General features: G+C 56.4%; 1 protein-coding gene across 8 annotated transcripts in view; it reads right to left on the reverse strand.

The window, feature by feature from the left end:
* Positions 1 to 506: 506 nt before the first annotated feature.
* The window catches only part of ARHGEF7 (Rho guanine nucleotide exchange factor 7), a 126,394-nt gene continuing 107,764 nt past the window's right edge, over positions 507 to 19,136 (reverse strand). For 7 of the 8 annotated variants that reach the window (XM_059144605.1, XM_059144606.1, XM_059144601.1 and 4 more), the window contains 6 exons: positions 18,395 to 18,488; positions 13,975 to 14,064; positions 10,991 to 11,167; positions 3,254 to 3,353; positions 2,972 to 3,026; positions 507 to 1,694 (listed from right to left, as the gene is read on the reverse strand). In XM_059144605.1, coding sequence (XP_059000588.1) covers positions 1,572 to 1,694; positions 2,972 to 3,026; positions 3,254 to 3,353; positions 10,991 to 11,167; positions 13,975 to 14,064; positions 18,395 to 18,488 — 639 coding nt within the window. In that variant the 3' untranslated portion in view covers positions 507 to 1,571. The remainder of the gene's footprint in view (positions 1,695 to 2,971; positions 3,027 to 3,253; positions 3,354 to 10,990; positions 11,168 to 13,974; positions 14,065 to 18,394; positions 18,489 to 19,136) is intronic. The other variant, XM_059144603.1, reaches the window with a different exon arrangement.

Below are 19,136 nucleotides of genomic sequence, written 5' to 3' on the forward strand. Positions count from 1 at the left end.
ACGCGCGCACCTGCTGGGCTGGCAGCCAGGGGGCCAGTCCAGCAACCGCCCGCCGGCAGCGGAGGGGCGGGCGCGTGCTCAGCCCCGGCCTGCGCGAGAACACCGGCGAGCACGAGGGCAGAGGCCCAGAGCCACCCCGGTCCAAGGCGTCAGAGACCCCGACGCAGTCACACGGTCCCCCACTGGGTGCCACACGGCTGTCTGGAAGTCTGTAGCGCTACTGTTTGTTTTTAAAGACCAAACTACTCGTTCTAGAGAACAGGTTCCCTGCGCTGGAAGCCGACCTCTTCAGCAGAAGGAAGCAGACAGCGCAGCTCCCAGGACGCGGTGTCCTGCCCGCAAAGCAGAGTGGGCTGGCACCATGGTTGCAGTTCCTGCCCAGGGGCTCTCAGGTTCCCGTGTCCCCAGCCCAGAGAGGTCAGCGGCACTGGGCGCAGCCGGGCTTCCTCCCTGTCCCCACTGGGGTTTAGGTGTGGGCGGAATGAACCCGCACTTACACAGACGACTTTAGGCAGAATTCATATTGCTTTATTCTCACTGGAGGAGGAAAACCTTTTCCCCAGTGAGCACGGAAGGCTTGCTGCACACTCATGGTAAAGAGGTCAGGGCTCACAGAGGCCTCACAAGGACTTGCACCTGGCACCCACCAGGTCAGCTCCCCGGATCCCTAGCATGCCTTCCTCGGCCCTGCGACACGCGAGAAATAAGTTTATTTACAGGTTCTGGCAGAGCTCGCGCTCGCGGGGCAGGGGGACCAACGGTGCATTCTGTCCCCTTACTGAACCGGCCTCCACGGACAAGCCTGTTCGCCCCCAGCGCAGAGAACGCAGGCTGACGAGCCGCGGCCTCCTGCGGCAGGCCAGCGCGGACCCGGCGGCTGGACACGGTGGTGCGCAGGGGCCTCGTCGGGGCGGTGGCGGAAGCCAGAGTCTCCCTCACTGGGCGCGCCGGCGGCAGCAACACTGCTTCAGCAGAGGGCTTTCAGGGGTGTTTAGGTGTCGGTGCGGGTACAAACAAGACCGCGTGGGCACACCAGAGCAGGTCCTTTCTGAGCAAACGGGCCACGCCGGAGAGCCAACAAGGCGTCCCAAGCACCCTCGCCCCGCCGCCTGCCGTGAGCACACGACTGCGACTTGCTGTTGGTGGGACCAGGAAAGGTCGGGGGGAGGGAGCTCTTGCACAGGTGATCAGCCCGGACACGACAGCCATGGGTGTGCATTCCAAATGGAGGGTTGATAAGAAACGTGTATGTACGATTATTCATATAGATCAATAAAAGCCTGAAACACCAGGATTTGTAGTCACCGCACTTATTGCAAAATGAGGTAATTGAGATGTTAACAGAGTAAAATTGAAGCAGTCCAGCCCGCAGGGTCTAACCCTTGTGTCTGGATTCTTCAGGACGGTGTGACCATGTCTATTTGCGGGCTAAACTCTGTCTTTTCTATGCCCAGAAAGATGACTTCTGTCCAGCCCTGCCCCGTAGCCCTGAAGGTCCCCCCTGGCGAGGGCTGGGGGGCCCCCCGGCTGGGGCTCCTGGCTGCTCTTGGCGGAAGAAGCAACCACGCTCCTCAGAGGTTGGTCTCGTCCCAGGCGGGGTCGTTCATGTTCTTGAGAACCTTCCTCACCAGCTTCTCCAGGTCTTTGCGGGCTCTCTGCTCCTCTTCGAGAGACTTCTTCATCTTTTTGTTATCCTGCAAACGAAGCAGACCACAGGGGACTGAGTGGGCACAGAGGAGGACCCGTCTCCCAGGCGTGGTCCCAGGCTGGGACCTGCCACATTCACAGACGCTCCTACGAGCAGAACCCGTCACAGAGGGCAGTGCAGCCTTCACTCCAGGGCGAGGGGTGTCCGCATCACACACGGAAGCACGGCGGACGGTTACAAGAGGGACAGCGAGCATCTTCCCACATCTGCGCAGACCTGACGGCCCTCCTGGAGAAACACGGAGCGGCGGCCGCAAGTGCGTGAGCGAAGGGGCAGAGCCTGCCTCACACACACCAGCCCCACCACCCCGAGGCGCGCAAACACGTACCCACTGTGGACGGTCCCTTCAAACTCGTCGAAGCGTGCGGAAGCCATGGGGCCGGAGTCGCATCAGCTGAGTGTGCGTCAGACCCAGTCGGCGCCGCACCCCCACCCCCTGCCTCGCGTGCAGGGGCTCACGACGCACCCCTCAGAGACACACACCGGTGTGCGATGTGCTTTACCCAAAATACGCAAAATATACTCGGTCACTTAGCCAAGGTCACCCGACTTAAGAACAAGAGCCATGGGCTCCGCCAGCAGGTGCTGGGGAATCCCAGCAGGATTTTCAGGTGTTGCTGTTTTTTTTTAAAAAAAGATTTTATTTATTTATGTGGGGCACCTGGGTGGCTCGGTGGGTTAAGCCTCTGCCTTCAGCTTGGGTCATGATCTCAGGGCCCCGCATCCAGCTCTCCGCTCGGCAGGGAGCCTGCTTCCCTCCCCCTGCCTGCCTCTCTGCCTACTTGTGGTGTGTGTGTGTGTCTCTCTCTCTGTCAAATAAATAAATAATCTTAAAAAAAGAAATTGAGTTTATTTATTTATTTGACAGAGAGACAGAGAGAGAGAGCACAAGCAGGCAGAGAGAGAGGCAGAGAGAAGGAAGCAGCTCCCTGCATCTCCCCACAACGCAGGGCTCGACTCCAGGACCCTGAGATCATGACCTGAGCCAACAACAGAGGCTTAACCCACTGAGCCACCCAGGCACCCCCATTTTTAGAGGTTTTACATGAGGATGCCAACAGCACAGTACAAAGTCTGAACAGGTCCCTTTAAGAATTCATTTCCTAGTCTGTCCCGCTCACCAGGGACCAAACTGGCCCGGGAGCATAGAGGATGTCCAAGGACACCCCTCGGAGTCCCCGCGCACAGGGACAGACAGCCTTGCTTTTCCTGCGGCGCTTTCCTCGGGCCCCGTGACAGAGGAAGGAGCCGGTTCAGACTCACCTGTCTTAACTCCTGGACTTCATCCCTTAGCGCGTAGACCGTGTCAACGAGGCTCCTGAAACAGAGAATGGGACGAACACCTGAACCAGGACAGGAGTGAGGACGGCGCAGGGTAGGGCGCCCCAGGAGGCACACCCGCTCCCTGCCCCCCAGGAGGCACACCCACTCCCTGCCCGCTAACCGAGCCACGCCGCACGCCGGGCCATAGCCCTGGAAAGCCTAGCACCCAGCCCGCACCTCCGGCGCCCACGTGCCCGCCCTGAAACGCTGGGGGTCACTTACTTCTCCTCGATCACCGTCTGACCGTTACTCTTGGTTTCTTCAACTATCATTTTCTCCTCCTCTGGAAGCAACACTTGGGGAGCAGACTCTTTGCGTGAACCTATGTCAGCAGAACAAAAACACAAACAAACGCACAGGTGAGCGCCGTGGCAGAACCGGAAACCTGACTCGACAACACGACTTAAACGTTCTATCAAACCCCGGGGAGCGCGTGATACAGAACTTGCTAGATACAACACGGAAGGGCAGCTTTTTACCCATTTTCCCCCACTTCTGCCTAGCGAACTCAGTCCTCCTCACGCCTAAAGCATCTAGACAGAAGGAAGCACTGGCCTTTTGGTGATTTATTAAGCTTCGGTTCCTGAGTCAGGATCATGGAGCTTTTAAATCCTGAAATCTTCCACAGGTAGCAAGGTCCTGACCCCAGCGCCCTGGATGTTTTGGAATAAATACCAAAAAAATTGGGAGGGAACATCCAAATCAATTAAAAGTCGAGGCAGTTTAGGAAGATGGGGCAGGCAGGGGCGCGCACGCCGAGTGCTCATCAGTGCGAACAGGAGGCGAAATGGTCAACTCTAGAGCGACCGGGAAAAATGAAGACAGAGACACGTGGTTTAGAAAGACGGATTTATTACTCCTTTCCTGAAAGCCTCCTCTGACACCCCCTGGAACGCACACACGTCTCCCACCAGAAGGCGGTGAGCGGCGGACGACGTCGCAGGGCCGTGTGCGCCATGTCACTGGGGCCCGGTCCCAGGAAGCGAGCGCTGGGGGGGGAGTACCTGAGAAACTGGGAAACCCACACATCTCACAGATAAGCAAGCAGACTCAAATCTTTCTCTAAGGACACAGAAGAGAAAATCTGAGGTAGAGCTCTCCCGAAAGCTCTCCGGCCCACAGCTAGTACTTCGGAAGAGTGTCCGATGCGAATCTGAGGGGCGACTCCGCCACAGAACAGGAACGCCTACCAGTGGTATTCTGACAGACATTTCCCCGTTAAACACACGCACGTGGGGTGTGAGCTGCTAGCGGGTTACAGACACGCTGGTACGACTCGCCTGCCTCCTGGTTTCCCTCTGGTTTGCCAAACTCTAACACGACTGTGTCTCCTCACACCATGCATTCAAGACAATGATTTCCTTAAAGACGGGGTTAAAAGAATAGTTTCACCAGCATTTTTGTGTCCGCTTACTCTCCTCTGAGCACGATTAACAATGACCATCAAAGCTTGATGGCCACAGGGCTCCATCGTTTCCATGGCAGCACGCCACAGGGAAGAGGGCCGGAGTTTGCTGGCCACGGGGCCTTGGCCTCGACTCTCTCTGCTGCCATCTGCACATCTCCAAGACCTGGTCCGTCCCCGCCACAAAGCGCACCATGAAACGTGACGGCAGGATGTGGACCATCTCCTCCTCTGTCATCCAAACAAGAGAAGATGAAACTCCGGGCCAGCGAGTCCGGTTCTGTGTCCCGTGGCACATCTCTACATTTCCGTCCCCAGGAAGGAAGGGCCCCTCGGCGCACCAGCAGCTTCAGTACTACGATGAGCCGGAGCACGTGGGGCCCCGTCACAGGCCACAGCAGGCCAGTGCGTGGGGGGGTGCGTCTGGGCACAGCTGTTCTGGCACTCACCCGTCACTACCAGGGAGTGGGACGTGTCGCTCTGCTGTGCCCCTAAGGGGCAGCCCCCCCCCCCCAAACCCTGTCACAGTCACCCACCGGTGTACAGGAGAATCACTGTTCAGAGGGCAACATCCTTCAAGACACGGCTCCTGAGAGGGACACGTCTTCTAAGACCTCACTATGCTGAGAGTCGGCCTCCTGGGGGATCGCCTGCTCCAGGGGCCACGGCTCTGCACGGGACCGCAGGCACGGCTTCTTCTGGGCCCTTCTGGGGCTTCTGGGCCACCCGGGAAAATAACGTTCAGGAAGGAAACTGGGATGTGAGACAGATACGGGAAAGCAAGCTCAGCGGTCCCAGCCGAGGTAAGGATTCTGAAGGTCGCTTCCAAGACACCCAACGGTCACCTCTGTTTTCATCAGGAGAGTTAGTTCATGTGCTGTTTTCCCCAGAAAAACAGAAAGGGATTCCTAAAAAACTCAAATGTGATGTGTGGAAAAAAAGAATTCAGTGAATTTTCACCGTGAAAAGAGGTCATGGGTCAACTTTAGCCGACTCCTAACCGCCCCGCCACCTGCTCCGTGCGACAGACAGTCAGATCAGGCACCCCCACGTCTGCCACCACCGGCTGGTCAGATCGGGCACCCCGTCTGCCACCGCCGCTGGGAACACGACGTCTCATTAGCTCATCCAGGTGACGACGCAACAGGACGAGAAGCTCGTCGACTTCCGCGCATCTCTCCGGCTGTTTCCACACCTTGTAGCTTCAGCCTGCTGACGGGAGGCGCCCCCAGCGTCAAGCAGCAAGAGAAGGGACAACTGCATCGTAAGAACACGGGTCGGGGCTGCCCGTCCCGCACGAGACGGGGAGCCCGGGGCTCAGAGCAGGGCGGAGCTAGCCAACTCTGCAGAGCTGCTCTGAGAACTTAAGAATCACATTTAATATCTTTTACCAGGTAAAATCACAAAGACGGAAGTCTTAAATTCTATTACGTAATGTGACATCAGAGGACTAACAGCCTGTGACAAGTGGTCAGAGGGTCGCACGCTGTGACGGTTATTTTTGGACAGACACTGAGGACACACTAGAATTTATCACATGAACGGAAATTTGAGAATGTTTAGGGAGCATGTATGGACTTAATGGCTCGGCTTGTAAATGTCACTTAGCAGCCTGCAGAGGAATCCGTATGATGTAATGATGTTCCTACTTTCACTGGTACATTTTCCTAAAAGGACAGAAAACTTAGTTTTTTCAGAAAAGTGAAGAAAGGAATGTTCTCCAGCCAGGTTTATAAGTAAGTTGGTTCTTACAGAAAGAGCCAAATGTTACAAAGCAGACTGAACAAGTCACCTTCACGGTCATGTGGGTACTCTGAGGGGTCACAGCACGTCTTCCCTGAAGCACTTAGCTGGGAAAAACAAGAGAACCCGCAAACAATGTTCTGTCACTTTATTTAAAATCCTCTAAGAGGGGCTGAGACACAGAGAAGGGGTTCATGATGGCTCCAGACACTCAAGGCCTGTGATTCCAGGAGATAACGGGGTACAAGCGCTGACAATATACGTCCGTACGAGGACCTCCGGGGGGGGGGGGGGCACTGCTCCAGGCCCCTGGAGGGAGCGTGGGCCCTCACGGGGAGGCTCGCGTGGGCCGCCCCTGCAGCGGCTCGGACAGCTGCAGACACGAGCGTCTTCCCTCCCACCCCTCGGCGTGCAGACGGTGCCGTGCCCCGGCGGCCTCGGCCGTCTCATCTGTGCCGTGTGGGGACTGCCGTCTGGACTTCTTGAAAGCAGCCGTGCGGCACCCGGCTCACCACCCACCCGAGCCACCATCGGTGGGGGGTTCCCCTGCACTAACGTCGTGTCAACCGGATGGCACGGTCCTCCTCCAGCCTCAGATGCCACCGCGGCTGGGGGGACATTTAGCTGTCCCTCCACCACCGAACACGTGGGCTGCGCGCCTCACTGCTTTGGAAACTGCTGAGGCTACGGCCACCTCGGGAAGCCCACAGTGCACATGGGGCACGCTGAAGGCTTTCACCAGGTGTGCAGTAGAAATACCCACTTACTTTAATTCGGCATCTCCTCAAGTCACCTGAGTGCCAAGCCTCGTCTCAGCAACATTCCGCAGTGGTGTGTGTCACGGTTTAACAGGAGTGCCGGACGAGCGCGGAGGCCGGTCTGCACCTCGTGTGACAAGCGCACAAGTGCTGGCTGGACTCGCGGCTCGCCAGCATGGGGGCGAACGCCACGCAACGGTAACGGACGCAGCAGCCCAGCATTTATTTCTCCAGCTGGAGGCTCCCAAGGATGGGTCTGCAGATGCCCGGGATCCGGCCACGGAGGCCCACGGACAAACACATCAGGGCAGCTGCACCCTGCCCCCCCCCGCCCCGCAAGGGTCGCTCGGAACCACGCAGTGGGAGACGGGAAGGAGAGGGTGGCCTGGGGACCCAGGGTTGTGATCTACAAGCTGGAGACACACAGAGACCTGTCCCCTACAACGCCTGCACCCCTTGGAGCACCATGGGACCTAGCGAGCGCCCGTATGGCATGGAGGCCTTGCCTGGGCAGCACAGAGCAGGGCACTAAGCCCAGGGCGCCTCTCCACGGTCAGATGAGACCGCCACCCGACTGGACACACTGACAGAACACACGGCTCGGTCAACTCCGGGGCACACGCATGGTGGCATGCGCATGTGTGTACGTGCAGTGCAGTCAGCCTGCGTGGGAAGCCCACACGTGTTTGTCGGCTGTCAACATTCACGGCATGACTCCCAAAATCCTTAAATTCATCATCTTTCTAAAATCTGTACCTAATTATACTCAACTGTGACAACTCTCAGAATGAAGGAAGATAGTACAACTTGTAGAAACCTAGTAGAAGCTCTCCCAAAGGTCATTTGTTACTTATGGTTATCACAGGAGTAATTTTTTCCTTAGGAAAATGGGAGGCATTCTCTTTGGAAACAGCCTGTCTCTGTTCCCCGTCTGACCTGCCCCCGCCCGGCGCTGACCGGTCTTTTCACTTCTCAGCCAGCTGGGCACCCACTTGATGAAACAAAGATTAAAACTGACATTAGTCTTAAAAAAAATAAACCATTTTTTTGCTTTGTTTTCCATTTATGCACAAAAAAATCAAGAGTGCCTCTTTCTGAAGACAAGCTTCCCAGTGAGCGAAACTTCAAAAGGGGCAGAAAAGAGGAAATAAAAGTGCGTCAGGAGCCCCCTGTGCGGTCTACAATGTACTTCATCTGCGAACGTGCACATTTCTGGATCAAAGCAGAGAGACGGTCCCATGGCCTCGCCTTCATCTGGAAGACATCACCCAGGAGAGGAGCCAAACCCCACGCAGCGCCAAGCTAGGCTACTCCCCCACCCCCCAGGTAACAGATATTAAAAGCCACAGGCTAGCAAATGCAAAATTTATTTCAACTGTACATAACAGATTTTTTTTTTTTTATAAAACAAACACTTCATTGCCATGTGCAACCACAAACAATATGCATACTGTACAATACAATGCAACGTTCCGGTGTACATCCGACGGGGTCTTCAACGGCGGTCACCCACTGGAAATGGCTTTCCCATTCACAGAGAAAAAGCACAATATAGAGATTCTTTTTCAAGGTCTTACACCACTATATACATGTTACTGTGTTTTGGCAATTTTATGCAAAACACAATATAGCTTATATACTGTGGCAAGGGTGAATTCAAGGTCGACATCACGTAGCCCCGTGGAAGGCCTGGGCCGGCCGCCGCCCACCTCGGGGTTCAGGGTCTGCACCCGCACACTGTGACACTAACCGCGCATGCGGCCAGCACGGAGCTGCCCCAAGCAGACACCATGTCAACGTGACCGGAGCTCCAGAGATGGAAGGTCTCCACCCTCTGGGGCCACGTCATCACTGCCCCCCAGGGACCACCTTGAGGCGTGGCACTAACACTTCCAACCACAGCGACTAGGGATATTCGAAACAAGCCCGACTGAGCAGAAGCCGGCGTGCTGCAGTGCGGCCGTCCCAGAATCAGCACGATCACCGCGCACGTGGCCGTGGCCGGCCCTGAAGGACTGGCAGGATGGTGTCACACTGCAGTGGACGGGACACGAGAGGTCTCCAGACCACCACCAAACGACACTGGGTGACACAGTATCGTGGCACTGGGCACACACAGCGCGCAACACGGCCCCCGCGTGTAGGCTGGCAAAGGCAGCTACGCCAAGGCGCCAACGACAGCCTCAAGCAGACAGACAGACGTTCTACTGACGGAGTCCGGGGCAGTGGCTACTGTACATGTACAAGAGAAAACAAGTGCTGCTGAGTTCACAGTATCAACTTCACAGTCCGCCTTCTCCCGAACTTCCACTTACTATTTGGCTGAACACACGTAGCCCATCCCCACCGCGGGTTAATACTGGTAAGGCTGCTGCTCGACTTCCTTATCTACGCTGACGGAGGTAAGAAATGGAATCTGCAGACGGCAGGAGCAGCCCACTAGCTGTCTGAGAGCAGAGACCCATGCGGAACTCCTGGCTCTCCTCCTGACCTCATGCGGGCAGTACTGAAGGCGGCCGACTCTCCGGACGACCCGCCACTGCCGGGGTTCCCCGGCGCCCGGCCAACCACGGCGTGACGCAAACAAGCCCACGCCCTGAATATGGGGGTTCGCTGAGGGCTGGGGAGGGGCGAAAATCACAGCCGCCTGGAACTACAGCCACCCTGAGGAGAGGAAAACAGGTTATTCCCAATTTACTATGGCATCTTGTTTTCGGGAGCTGGTCTCGATGAATACTTAAAGCACAGCCTTGACGTTCCGTCCGAACACCAAGTACAGCATGCGTGGGGGAGAGTGATGGCCAGACGCGGATCTGGGTGCTACAACTGAATGCAACCGGTCACATTCAGTTCCTTCCGAAGCAGAGATTCATCAGACAGGCCAGTGAAATCTCCTTACAACAAATCCCAGGCAAGAGGGGAGCCCCCCCCCAAATCGGACATTTTCTCGTGAGTGAGTGACACGGCAAGTGAAGTCTTCAATGGACTCAGGTGTCCCCGTGACAATCAGGAACGAGGGTCACAGAGGACGGGTTGCTGTAAATGGAGTTTCACGGCAGCTAGCTGCTGAAAACAAACCACAGGTCCCTCGCAGGCAGCGTGACGGGGGTGCCGGGGCGCAGCCAGGCTGGGAGTGAAGCCAAGCACTCACCTGGCTCTGAACGGGGTTGCACGTACACCTTCAGAGGCTGAGCGCTTCTGTGTTTGGACTGGCTCTTCAGCGCAGTGGCACGGGCGTGCTATGGGCCACTTAAGAGCCGCGGCTCCAAATCAGGAGAGCTGGGCGTGACGGTGTGGGGAGGGTCTGAGCTCTGACAGTAACCTGGCCCTCAGAAAACCAACCCCTCCCGAGGGGGAAAAGGGGCGCGGGACGGCCTTCTGTGGCACCCTGATGAGCCAGAGCCGGCTCTTCCCTGCTCCCGCCATGGCCCGGGGCCCACACTGGCCATACCCCGCCCCACAGTTCTGCGTGGCCATGGCCGCCGAGCACCCCGAGGAGCGCTCAGAGCACAACTGTCGGAACTGCGCTGCGCCCTCTCAGTGCGCGTCTCCTCCACCTCTCTGCACCACCGGCTCATCGGTGGGTCCGTCACACACGAAATAGGGAGATGCCTACGTAAGGCCAGAGGCCCCTCTGCGGGGCTGCCACTCAGACCGCAAACCTGTATGGTCTCATGTAAAATAGAAAAGTGTTCACACAGGTGTATCCAAAAAGCAATGAGACAGGGGCTACACTGAGTACAGGAACCCAGACCATTTAGAGCTGGAGAGCCGCTGCCACCCGCGGAGGAAAGGACCCTCGGGCGCGGCCCCGGGAGCGCACCGTCTCCTTCCACCTCGGCAGCTCGGCCAGTCGAACTGGCAAGTGGGCCTCCACACAGTACAATGGGAAAAATCAGCAACGCTCTCAAAAGTTGTTAAAATATCACATAAAAGACAAGGAACAGCAAGAAAACATCTAAGAAAAGCAGGCTGCGATACAACAAGCATTTGTTAAGAAAAGCTCAGAAGTGCATTAGTTCTGGTGAGAGATATATGAGCAACAGCTCTTACGAGATGTAGAACCCATTCTGTAACTATGGGCTGTCCATATACTGTCATAGTCAGAGTCTTCCGAGAGGTCTGAAGGCTCCAGACGGGAAAGGCTACTGCGACGACCCAAGGAGTCTAGACTTGACTGGTCGTCGTCAGCCAACACGTGATTATGCATCAGGTCAGTGCCTTGCCATGCTACGACGGGGAGGGATGGAGTGACAGGCAGAGGGGAGGGACGGACAGGAAGAGCCACAACCAAAAACATGAAAACAAAAGCAAAAGGTGATGGGAAGAGAAGGAAGAGAGAAAATATTGTTAAAAACTGGCAACAATGTTCAATTGTCCTTATTTACGGTGGGTTCTAATAGCACAACCCTCAGAGTAAAGCTGGATTATTTAAATAAACCTACGTCACAATACTGTTCCCAAACTGTCCCTCGCATAAGCCCAGAGCCACGGACACTTCTACAGACCTTTCCCAAGTCAATGATTCTATTCCAGTCTACTAACCAGGAGTCTCAGGACATTTTTAAAAGGAGCCATTTATGCGTTTCATTAGAAAATGGTTTCTTATTCTTTTAAGTGATACAGTGAAGCAGGAGAATTCCAGGGGATTTGGGACTGAGTTCTTTGGCTCTCCCTCTGCCAGACTGGAACTCCCCAGAAGTCATCTTCACGGTGGGATCTAAACTTACCTTATCAAACTAATACCACGGTAAAAATTTCAGAGTGGAGAATGGGGTACACAGGGTCCACATCCCTCGGGCCCCCGCACAATGCCGCCACAGCCCTGAGCTCGGCCAGGGGGACAGAAAAAGTGGAAGGCCTGTTCAAAGCCCTGATGCAGACCCTTCTACCGGAAGGACAAGAGACACGATGCGCCGAGAGCCACGTGTTAAGAGGAGGGCGACAGAAGACCGTGGGCACAGGACAGGGGGGACAGAGCGCAGCCCGAGAGCAGTCAGCAGGAGCGAGGGGGCCAGCCAGGCAGCTGGGAGGGAGGCGTGCAGGGGCACAGCGCGACAGACCAGGGCCCAGTGCAGCAGCCACAGGCTGCGTCCTAGTCCTGCTTCTGGTCCCAAGGCATGCCATTCCCAAACCCTAACGAGAACAAGCAGTGGGCCAGTCTGGATCCCTTCTACTAAATCCCTGCAGTCGAATGAAGGTCACTATGTCCCTGAGACAGAAATCGACACCACACATGTCTGGCTAGTAAGGTCTTCTCGCACCCAAACATACCCTGAAAGGAGGTGAATTTTAGGTCAAGTACATTACCCTGTTTTTACGAAGCCACTTAAGACGAAAAGAGCTGCCTCCACTGTAATCCCACACTGCCCTTCCGGCATCGAGGATCTAGCGCCCCTATCCCACCTGGTCCTGGGGCTGTCAGGGTTACAGCCACACAGGACGGGACACATGAGGCCTCAGGATGCTCAGCCACAATACCCACATGTCATGCAATGCTCTTCTGACACAGGAGAAATGGAGACACGTGACACAGGTGACAAACAGTGCGCACGCTCTACAAGCCGCCCCTTCCAGGCAGCTGAAGCCGCGAGGCCACAGCACCGTCTCCTAGACAAAAAGATGAAGCGCTGCCGGACACGGACACACACAGCTCCGTTACCTGCTCTATTCACCTGAGACGACCAGCTTCAAATTTTACTTCAAATTTTTTTCAGTCGCGAGAATTCTTTAAAATTTCAGATTCAAAACCCAAACACTATGGCCACATTTTATACAGCCCGTTAGAAGTTTCTCACCAACTCTACAAAACCAGGATCGAGAGACCGACTGTGTTTACAAATGACAGCCCGGCACGCTGCACGCCCACCTACAGGCCGTCCCCCGTCCCCCCACTCTGCTGCCCGGCTACTGCGGACAAGCACTCTCCCGAGGCAGGGACGAACCACAGCCTCAATGCCGCGGAATGGGACCCGTGCGACACTGGCCCAGGGAAGGTCTTTAGGTGACCTGCAGACTGCCCCTGGGGTTCCATCCTGCCAGCCCTACCTTTCCAGCTGTTGCCGTCTAAAACAAAAGCTAAAGCAGGTGAAAATTCCCTTTCCCCCCTGTCCTTTTTCTCAGAATGAGTCTGACCGAGCCAGGATGCAGAACTAAACCACCACGGCAGAGGAGGTGGGAATGGGGCAGCGATCCACAGCGTGCCCACAGCGCCCACGGCGCCCACAGTGCCCGCGGCACCCACAGCCAGGGTGGAAAGGGAATCCAAGACACACGATCCAACAGAGACCAGCTTCTATGCCAGAGTACATCAACCCAGTTCTCCACCAAGACAGAAACCCCACGAAGCCCACCTAGGAAGGACAGTGCAGGACCCCCTGTGGTGCCCGTGGCCCTGGCTCCCGGGAGAGGGAAAGGCAGCCCTTTCTTCTGGACAGACCCCATGCTCCACTGCGCCTGCACCCCCGGGCTGCCCTCCACCTCGCCACGCTGCGAAGTGGAAGACAAAGAGAGCCCACACTTGTCCTGCCCCAAGAGATGACGATTTCCTCGACCAAGAGCTGTGCGTCAAGGTACAGGAGAGGCTCAGTGGTGCTGAAACCCACCAGCTAAATTAGTCGGGTTCTCCTTCCAAAAATGTGTAAATGCATCCTTTAGAAGAGCGGGGGGCGGGGTGGGAGGCTGCTAAAAGAGCCTTGCTCTAGGTTTGTATTTCTGACAGTTCTAAGAATCTTAAGGGGAAAAAGTCCTACTTTCACACCAAAGTTTACATAGCTTAAAAATAACTGGACCAATCTTGTGTCTTTTAAGCACATCTTCTTCTCTAAGCATAAGCAAGCTCTCTACACTTCGGCAGCACCTCCCACTTGGGGTCTCCCAGCAGGACGTTCTGTAGAAATGCGCTCTCTTACTGGCAGCTCAGCCCCTCTGCAGTGACTGAGGGACGCCAGGCGGGCCAGCCAGGGGACCTGCCCTCAGAGGGGGCCTCTAACCCCAGCGAGCCGTTCCAGTTCGCAGTCCACGACGCGGAGACTTACTTGAGTTGAGCGTCTGCCGCGTTTTGGCGCTGGTGCAGTAAGCTTCGATGACTTTCAGAATCTGCGCGTCTTCTTCCAAAGCAGCTGTGCCTGTCGAGAGACGACACACCACAATCAAGCTACAGGTGGGAAGTAGAACAGGTCACCATCTACAACAGAACTTCTCCATTCTCCTGTCAGATAACGGTTTTCTAATATTTACAAAAAGTTCTAGGTTTTTAAAATATTTTTTTATGTACAACAGATCTAGCAAAACGTTAGTACCTTACATACGTAAGTGGTCTTACTGGTCCGTAAGAAAAACTGTATCCTCCCATACTGGAATTGAAAAAAGAGCCAGGAACAAGCAAGTCACAAGAGAACACCCTAAGAAAAGAGGCTGATTCTCGCTAAGAAGTAACAGAACAAAACATCAGGTTTTCACACACTAGCTGGACATACATAAGGAAGTCTGACCATTCCTAGTGCTGATGGGGCAGCGGGGTGCCCACAGCGGACCCTGGAAAGCTCCAGAAAGAGCATTTCCTTTGATCCCCTGGTTCCCATGGGTCCCCAGAGACGCCGTCTCAGATGGTCGCAAAGCACCATCGAGACCTTGAAGGTGTTCCTCCAGTGCTGTCCCCCTCTGGGTCCCTTCAGACACTGGCTTCGTGTACGCAGGCCACAGGCACGGAGGAGGAGAGAAGCTTCCAGACCAACAGCGTCACGCGCTATCAGTCCCGGACTCAGAGCCTCACACCCAGTAGACTTCCCGTGACCCTATGGGGTGAACTATTCCTCTCTTCTGTTTACCTACTTTTCTACGGCCCCTTGTGTTTTCTAAGATATTACCCTTGGATATGCATTTTAAAAGGCTCACCTACTCTAATAAAATGTGCAAGAATGGAAAGCTTAAATACTGAGAAGTACGTAAAGCCTCAACATTTTATGGCAGTAGGATGTACACGAGACAACTCAAATCCACCGCCCTGAGCACTAAGCCTCGGTGTGCTCTCGGAGGTCTGTGTTTCACGTCTCGCAGTTAGGTTGGACTTGTCTCCCCGTATGCGCGGAGCAAGCGCTCCAGCTTTCCCAACGCGGCGTCTCAGAGGCTGTTCTCCTTCCCGTCGTGCGATCTCGCGTCTACTGGCAGGCGCTGACCACCCAAGCACGGGCTGGGGGCTTTAATCTGCTGCACTGATGTGTTCGTTTCTGTGCCTGCCACACTACTCTGATGGGTACAGCTCCGCAGTACGCGCTGCAACGCGGAGTTACGGTATCTCCAGCTCTGTTTTCCTCAACATACCACACAAGCCAGTAATTCCACTACTGGGTATATGCCCCGAGAAAACAAAAACATCGATCTGAAAAGATACACACGCCCTTGTGTCTACTGCAGCATTACCCGCAACAGCCAAGCTGCGGAAACCACCAACCCAAGCGTCCACCAAAAGCTGAAAGGGTAAGGAAGGTGGTGCACGCGCAAACACGCACACGCACAAACGCATGCACACACACACACTTGCACACAGAGGAATATAATGCATCCATAAAAGGGATGAGATTGTGCCATTTATGACCACACGAAGGACACAGACTGGATTACACTAAGTAAAATAAGTCAGATTAAGACAGACAGACAAGACACCACGATTTCACCCACATGTGGTATCTAAATTAAAAGCCAGTGAACAAACAGCCGTAGGACCACTAAACACAGAGAACTGATGGACTGCGGTTAGTAAACAGAACAGATGAGGGGGAGCCGGAGGTAGAGGCTTCCATTAAGGCCTGAGTGCGGAGCACAGACGTCAAACCACCACGCCCTATGCCCGAAACCAAGGGAACGTCCCATGCAGAACGCCCGTACCCAATGTTAACATCGTGGGTCAACTACACTCAAATAAAACTGAAAAAGAAAACACAGATTCCAGCACGCAGAGCTGAAGAGCTATGGAGAATGGACGTAGCGTCTCTGTCTGGAGCCCACCATGAGCACGACCAGCCCCTCCCTCGGGAGCAAGAGAGGGTCTCCCTCATTTCATTCCAGCACCGGCTGAGTACGGCAACCTCACAGGCGTGTCGCTCCACCTCTGCCCGGAGGACAGCCATCTGTGCCTGGGACTGCCTGCCCAGACGACAGGATCGACCCCCAGAGGTGGGACGCACACACACACCACCGCACGCCCAGAGAAAGTGCAGACACCAGGAAGGACGCCTGCTGACCTTCTTGGTTAGTTAGTTCACGGCTTGTTAGTTCACGGCTATCGCGGAGCCTGCTTCCTCACATTCCCTACGTGGCACAGGCCAGGCCACAAACGGAAACTTCCTGACTGAGCGTTTAGCTAGACTAACCTAGGATAGCAGCAGGGGACTTAGGAAGCCCCTGAGACGTCCAGGCCCCCCTTACAGAGGCCACGCGGCGGACATCTCTCCTCCCGGCCACACGGAACCTCTGGTGCCCCTTTCGCCTCCGGGTCCCTCCATGCTCCCTCCGCCGGCTCCTCAGCTCCCCAGACCCGACTCTGTCTCTCTCTTCTCCTCGCACGGCCTCCCCCGACCTGAGCAGCTCTGAATCCTCACCGTCCGCCGGGGCCTTTCCATGGGCCAGGGATTCATCCAGCAGGAACACTTCCCAGCACAACTGCACGGGGTGCTATCCTATGGGCTCTAGGACACTTAGCAGCACCACTGGCCTCCACCCCCGGTAAGGTAGCAGTGCCCCCACACCCGACTGGGACGACCGAAAGGGCCTCCCGAAGTATCTCCAAGCGGGACAAAGTCACCCCTGGCTCAAAGGCCACAGCTGCAGCCTCCCTCTTGGAAGAGATCTGAACTCTGTCCACGCTGGCCCGCTCCCCCGTCCTCACCTGGTCCAGGCCCCATCCTATCTCGCTCACCCGGATCAGTTCACCTCCTACCCAGCCTCCCTGCTCCCACCTCTGCTCGTCTGAACTCAACTGAACCATCAGCGATCCCATTCAAACCAAGGCCCATCACGTCCCCTGGCCCCAGCGGCACCACGGTGGCCCATCTGTGAGGCACCTCTGAGAATCAGCTCTCCCCTCCAACCCCACCGCCTCCCACCTGAGCCCCAGGGGCTCCATGCTGTCCCCAGGGATCTCCCCTTCAGTAGAAATAGGAAACGAACCAGGTGGACAGTGTGCTGGCACTAAGGATAGGGGATGGAGAAGATCTAGGGCCATTTTAGGGAGGACGGCTGGGCAGCACAGGGAGAGGGCACTGGGCGGAGGAAGCAGCCCGAGCACCGGCTCCAGAGCCCCCGAAGCAGGACGCTCTTCTCACCCATGTCATTGGCGTCCTGGGAGTGTGGCCCTCCTCGCACACTCAGGATCTCGAGGAGGAGGACCACCACGACGGCGAGCCACACGATGCCTGCTGTAACGCCGGCAGGCGGCAGGGGGCCGAGAGCACGCGTTTCCACAAGGTGGCCTCTAGGCCCCTCCCCGCGTCTACACCTCACACCAGGACGAGCGGGGGAGCAGGCCCACGTGCAGGCCACCTGGACTCCAGGGAACCTGCAGAACACCCAAACCAAGCGGCCCCCACCCCGGGAGGACCTCGAGCTACTCTCCCACAAGCTTCTTTATAAAGGAATCCCAGAAAGGTCCCAAGTCAGCACACCAAAGAGCAACACGACACTCCACGGGGTCCGGAAGACGCGTGACAGGTCCCGGTGCACAGGGGCAAGGAACAGAGCCCACCACTTCCCTGAGGGGCCACTGCCCGGGCCATCTCCCCTCTGAGGTCCTCCTGCAGCACAGACAGTCCTACCGGTCCCACAGCCGTCTGCGACCACAGAAGCTCTCTGGCCCACGGCTCCGGGAAAGCAGCCCAGCAGCGGGAAGTGGAGGGTGGGCGCGCGCACAAGCTCTCCAGGCGCTTCTCCAAAGAGCTCTGCTTGCTTACACACGGTCAAGGGAGCATCTCCTGTGGGAGAGGCTGCCTGGGAGATGAGGCACCGAACCCAGTGCCATTTCCAGCATTTCCTGAGTTCACGGCCGGGCAGCGAGGGTCGTGCATGCACACAGGGAGAAACGCGACCTCGGGCCGCAGAGCAGACACGTGGAGACTGCGGGCCAAGGCGGGGGCCAGACAGAGCCGGCAGTCCCAGGAACCCTGCACCCCGGGCCTGGGTTCCCAGAACAAGTGATCACAGAGGCCGAGAGACCATGAGCAGGTCCATCGGGGGAACCAGGCGTGCGCTTCCCCACCGGCTGCTCCCCGGCCCGCAGGCGTCCCCACGGCAAGGGCTTGCACTCTTGCCCCTTACTCTCCCTTAGACAAGACATTAAGGCTCAGACCCCAACAGCTGAAGCCTCTGGAAAGCCACCAGCGCCCCCCCCCCCCTGCCCGCCGTGCCATGAATGCTGTGCCCGAGACGGGCCCATGTCCTCAGCCACACGCGGCGCGTACTCACTTTTGCGCAGCGCAAACTCTTCATCTGAAGGCTTCCGCTCAGGCTTGCGCTTAGGTAACAACTTTTTCATGGTCTTGGGACTCTTACTAAGATCCTAGGGGAAATAAAAAGGAAAAAGGTGCTGACATATTCCGAAGGCAGCAATTTTTCCTAGCATCTCGGTGAGAGTCGCGACAGCAGGAAACTGGAAGCTTCCACTGCTGCCCAAGGCGAGGCACTTCGTTCCCTCACACCGGGCTTTCTCGGCCAGCTGCTGAGCACGAACGTGAAGTCAACAGGGCACAGGCTCTGCTGAGAACCCTCGTGCCCCTGGAGAGCACAGCGTGGAGGCGTCGTGGGCTCGCGGGCAGGCAGGCCGACCCGGGCAGGGACACACGCGTGCTACTACTTCGGGAGCAGACCCATCTGCTGCAGCGAACCAGAGAGAGACCCGGCAAATGAAAGTTGTTTTCAGAGGAAAGGCAGCAGCTTCAAGAAAGGAGGAAAGGGAAGAAGATGTGCCCGTCCACGGTGAGCGCAGCCGCATGCAATGACAGAGCACACCACACCTCGGCACGGCCACACGCGCTCCCAACTGAGTCCCAATGTGATGGTCTGCCCTTTCCCTCGGAAACACAGTGACTTAAGAAGACACAGAAGGCCCCGGGGGACAGGCCAGGCTCCAGCGGCCAAGCACCCATGAGATGCTGGTACAGTCTCACTACCGCATCACGGAAGTCACACCAACCGCTAGTGAGTCTTA

This window comes from Mustela lutreola, chromosome 13 (assembly GCF_030435805.1).
Source record: "Mustela lutreola isolate mMusLut2 chromosome 13, mMusLut2.pri, whole genome shotgun sequence".
In the NCBI taxonomy this organism is placed as follows: Eukaryota; Metazoa; Chordata; class Mammalia; order Carnivora; family Mustelidae; genus Mustela; species Mustela lutreola.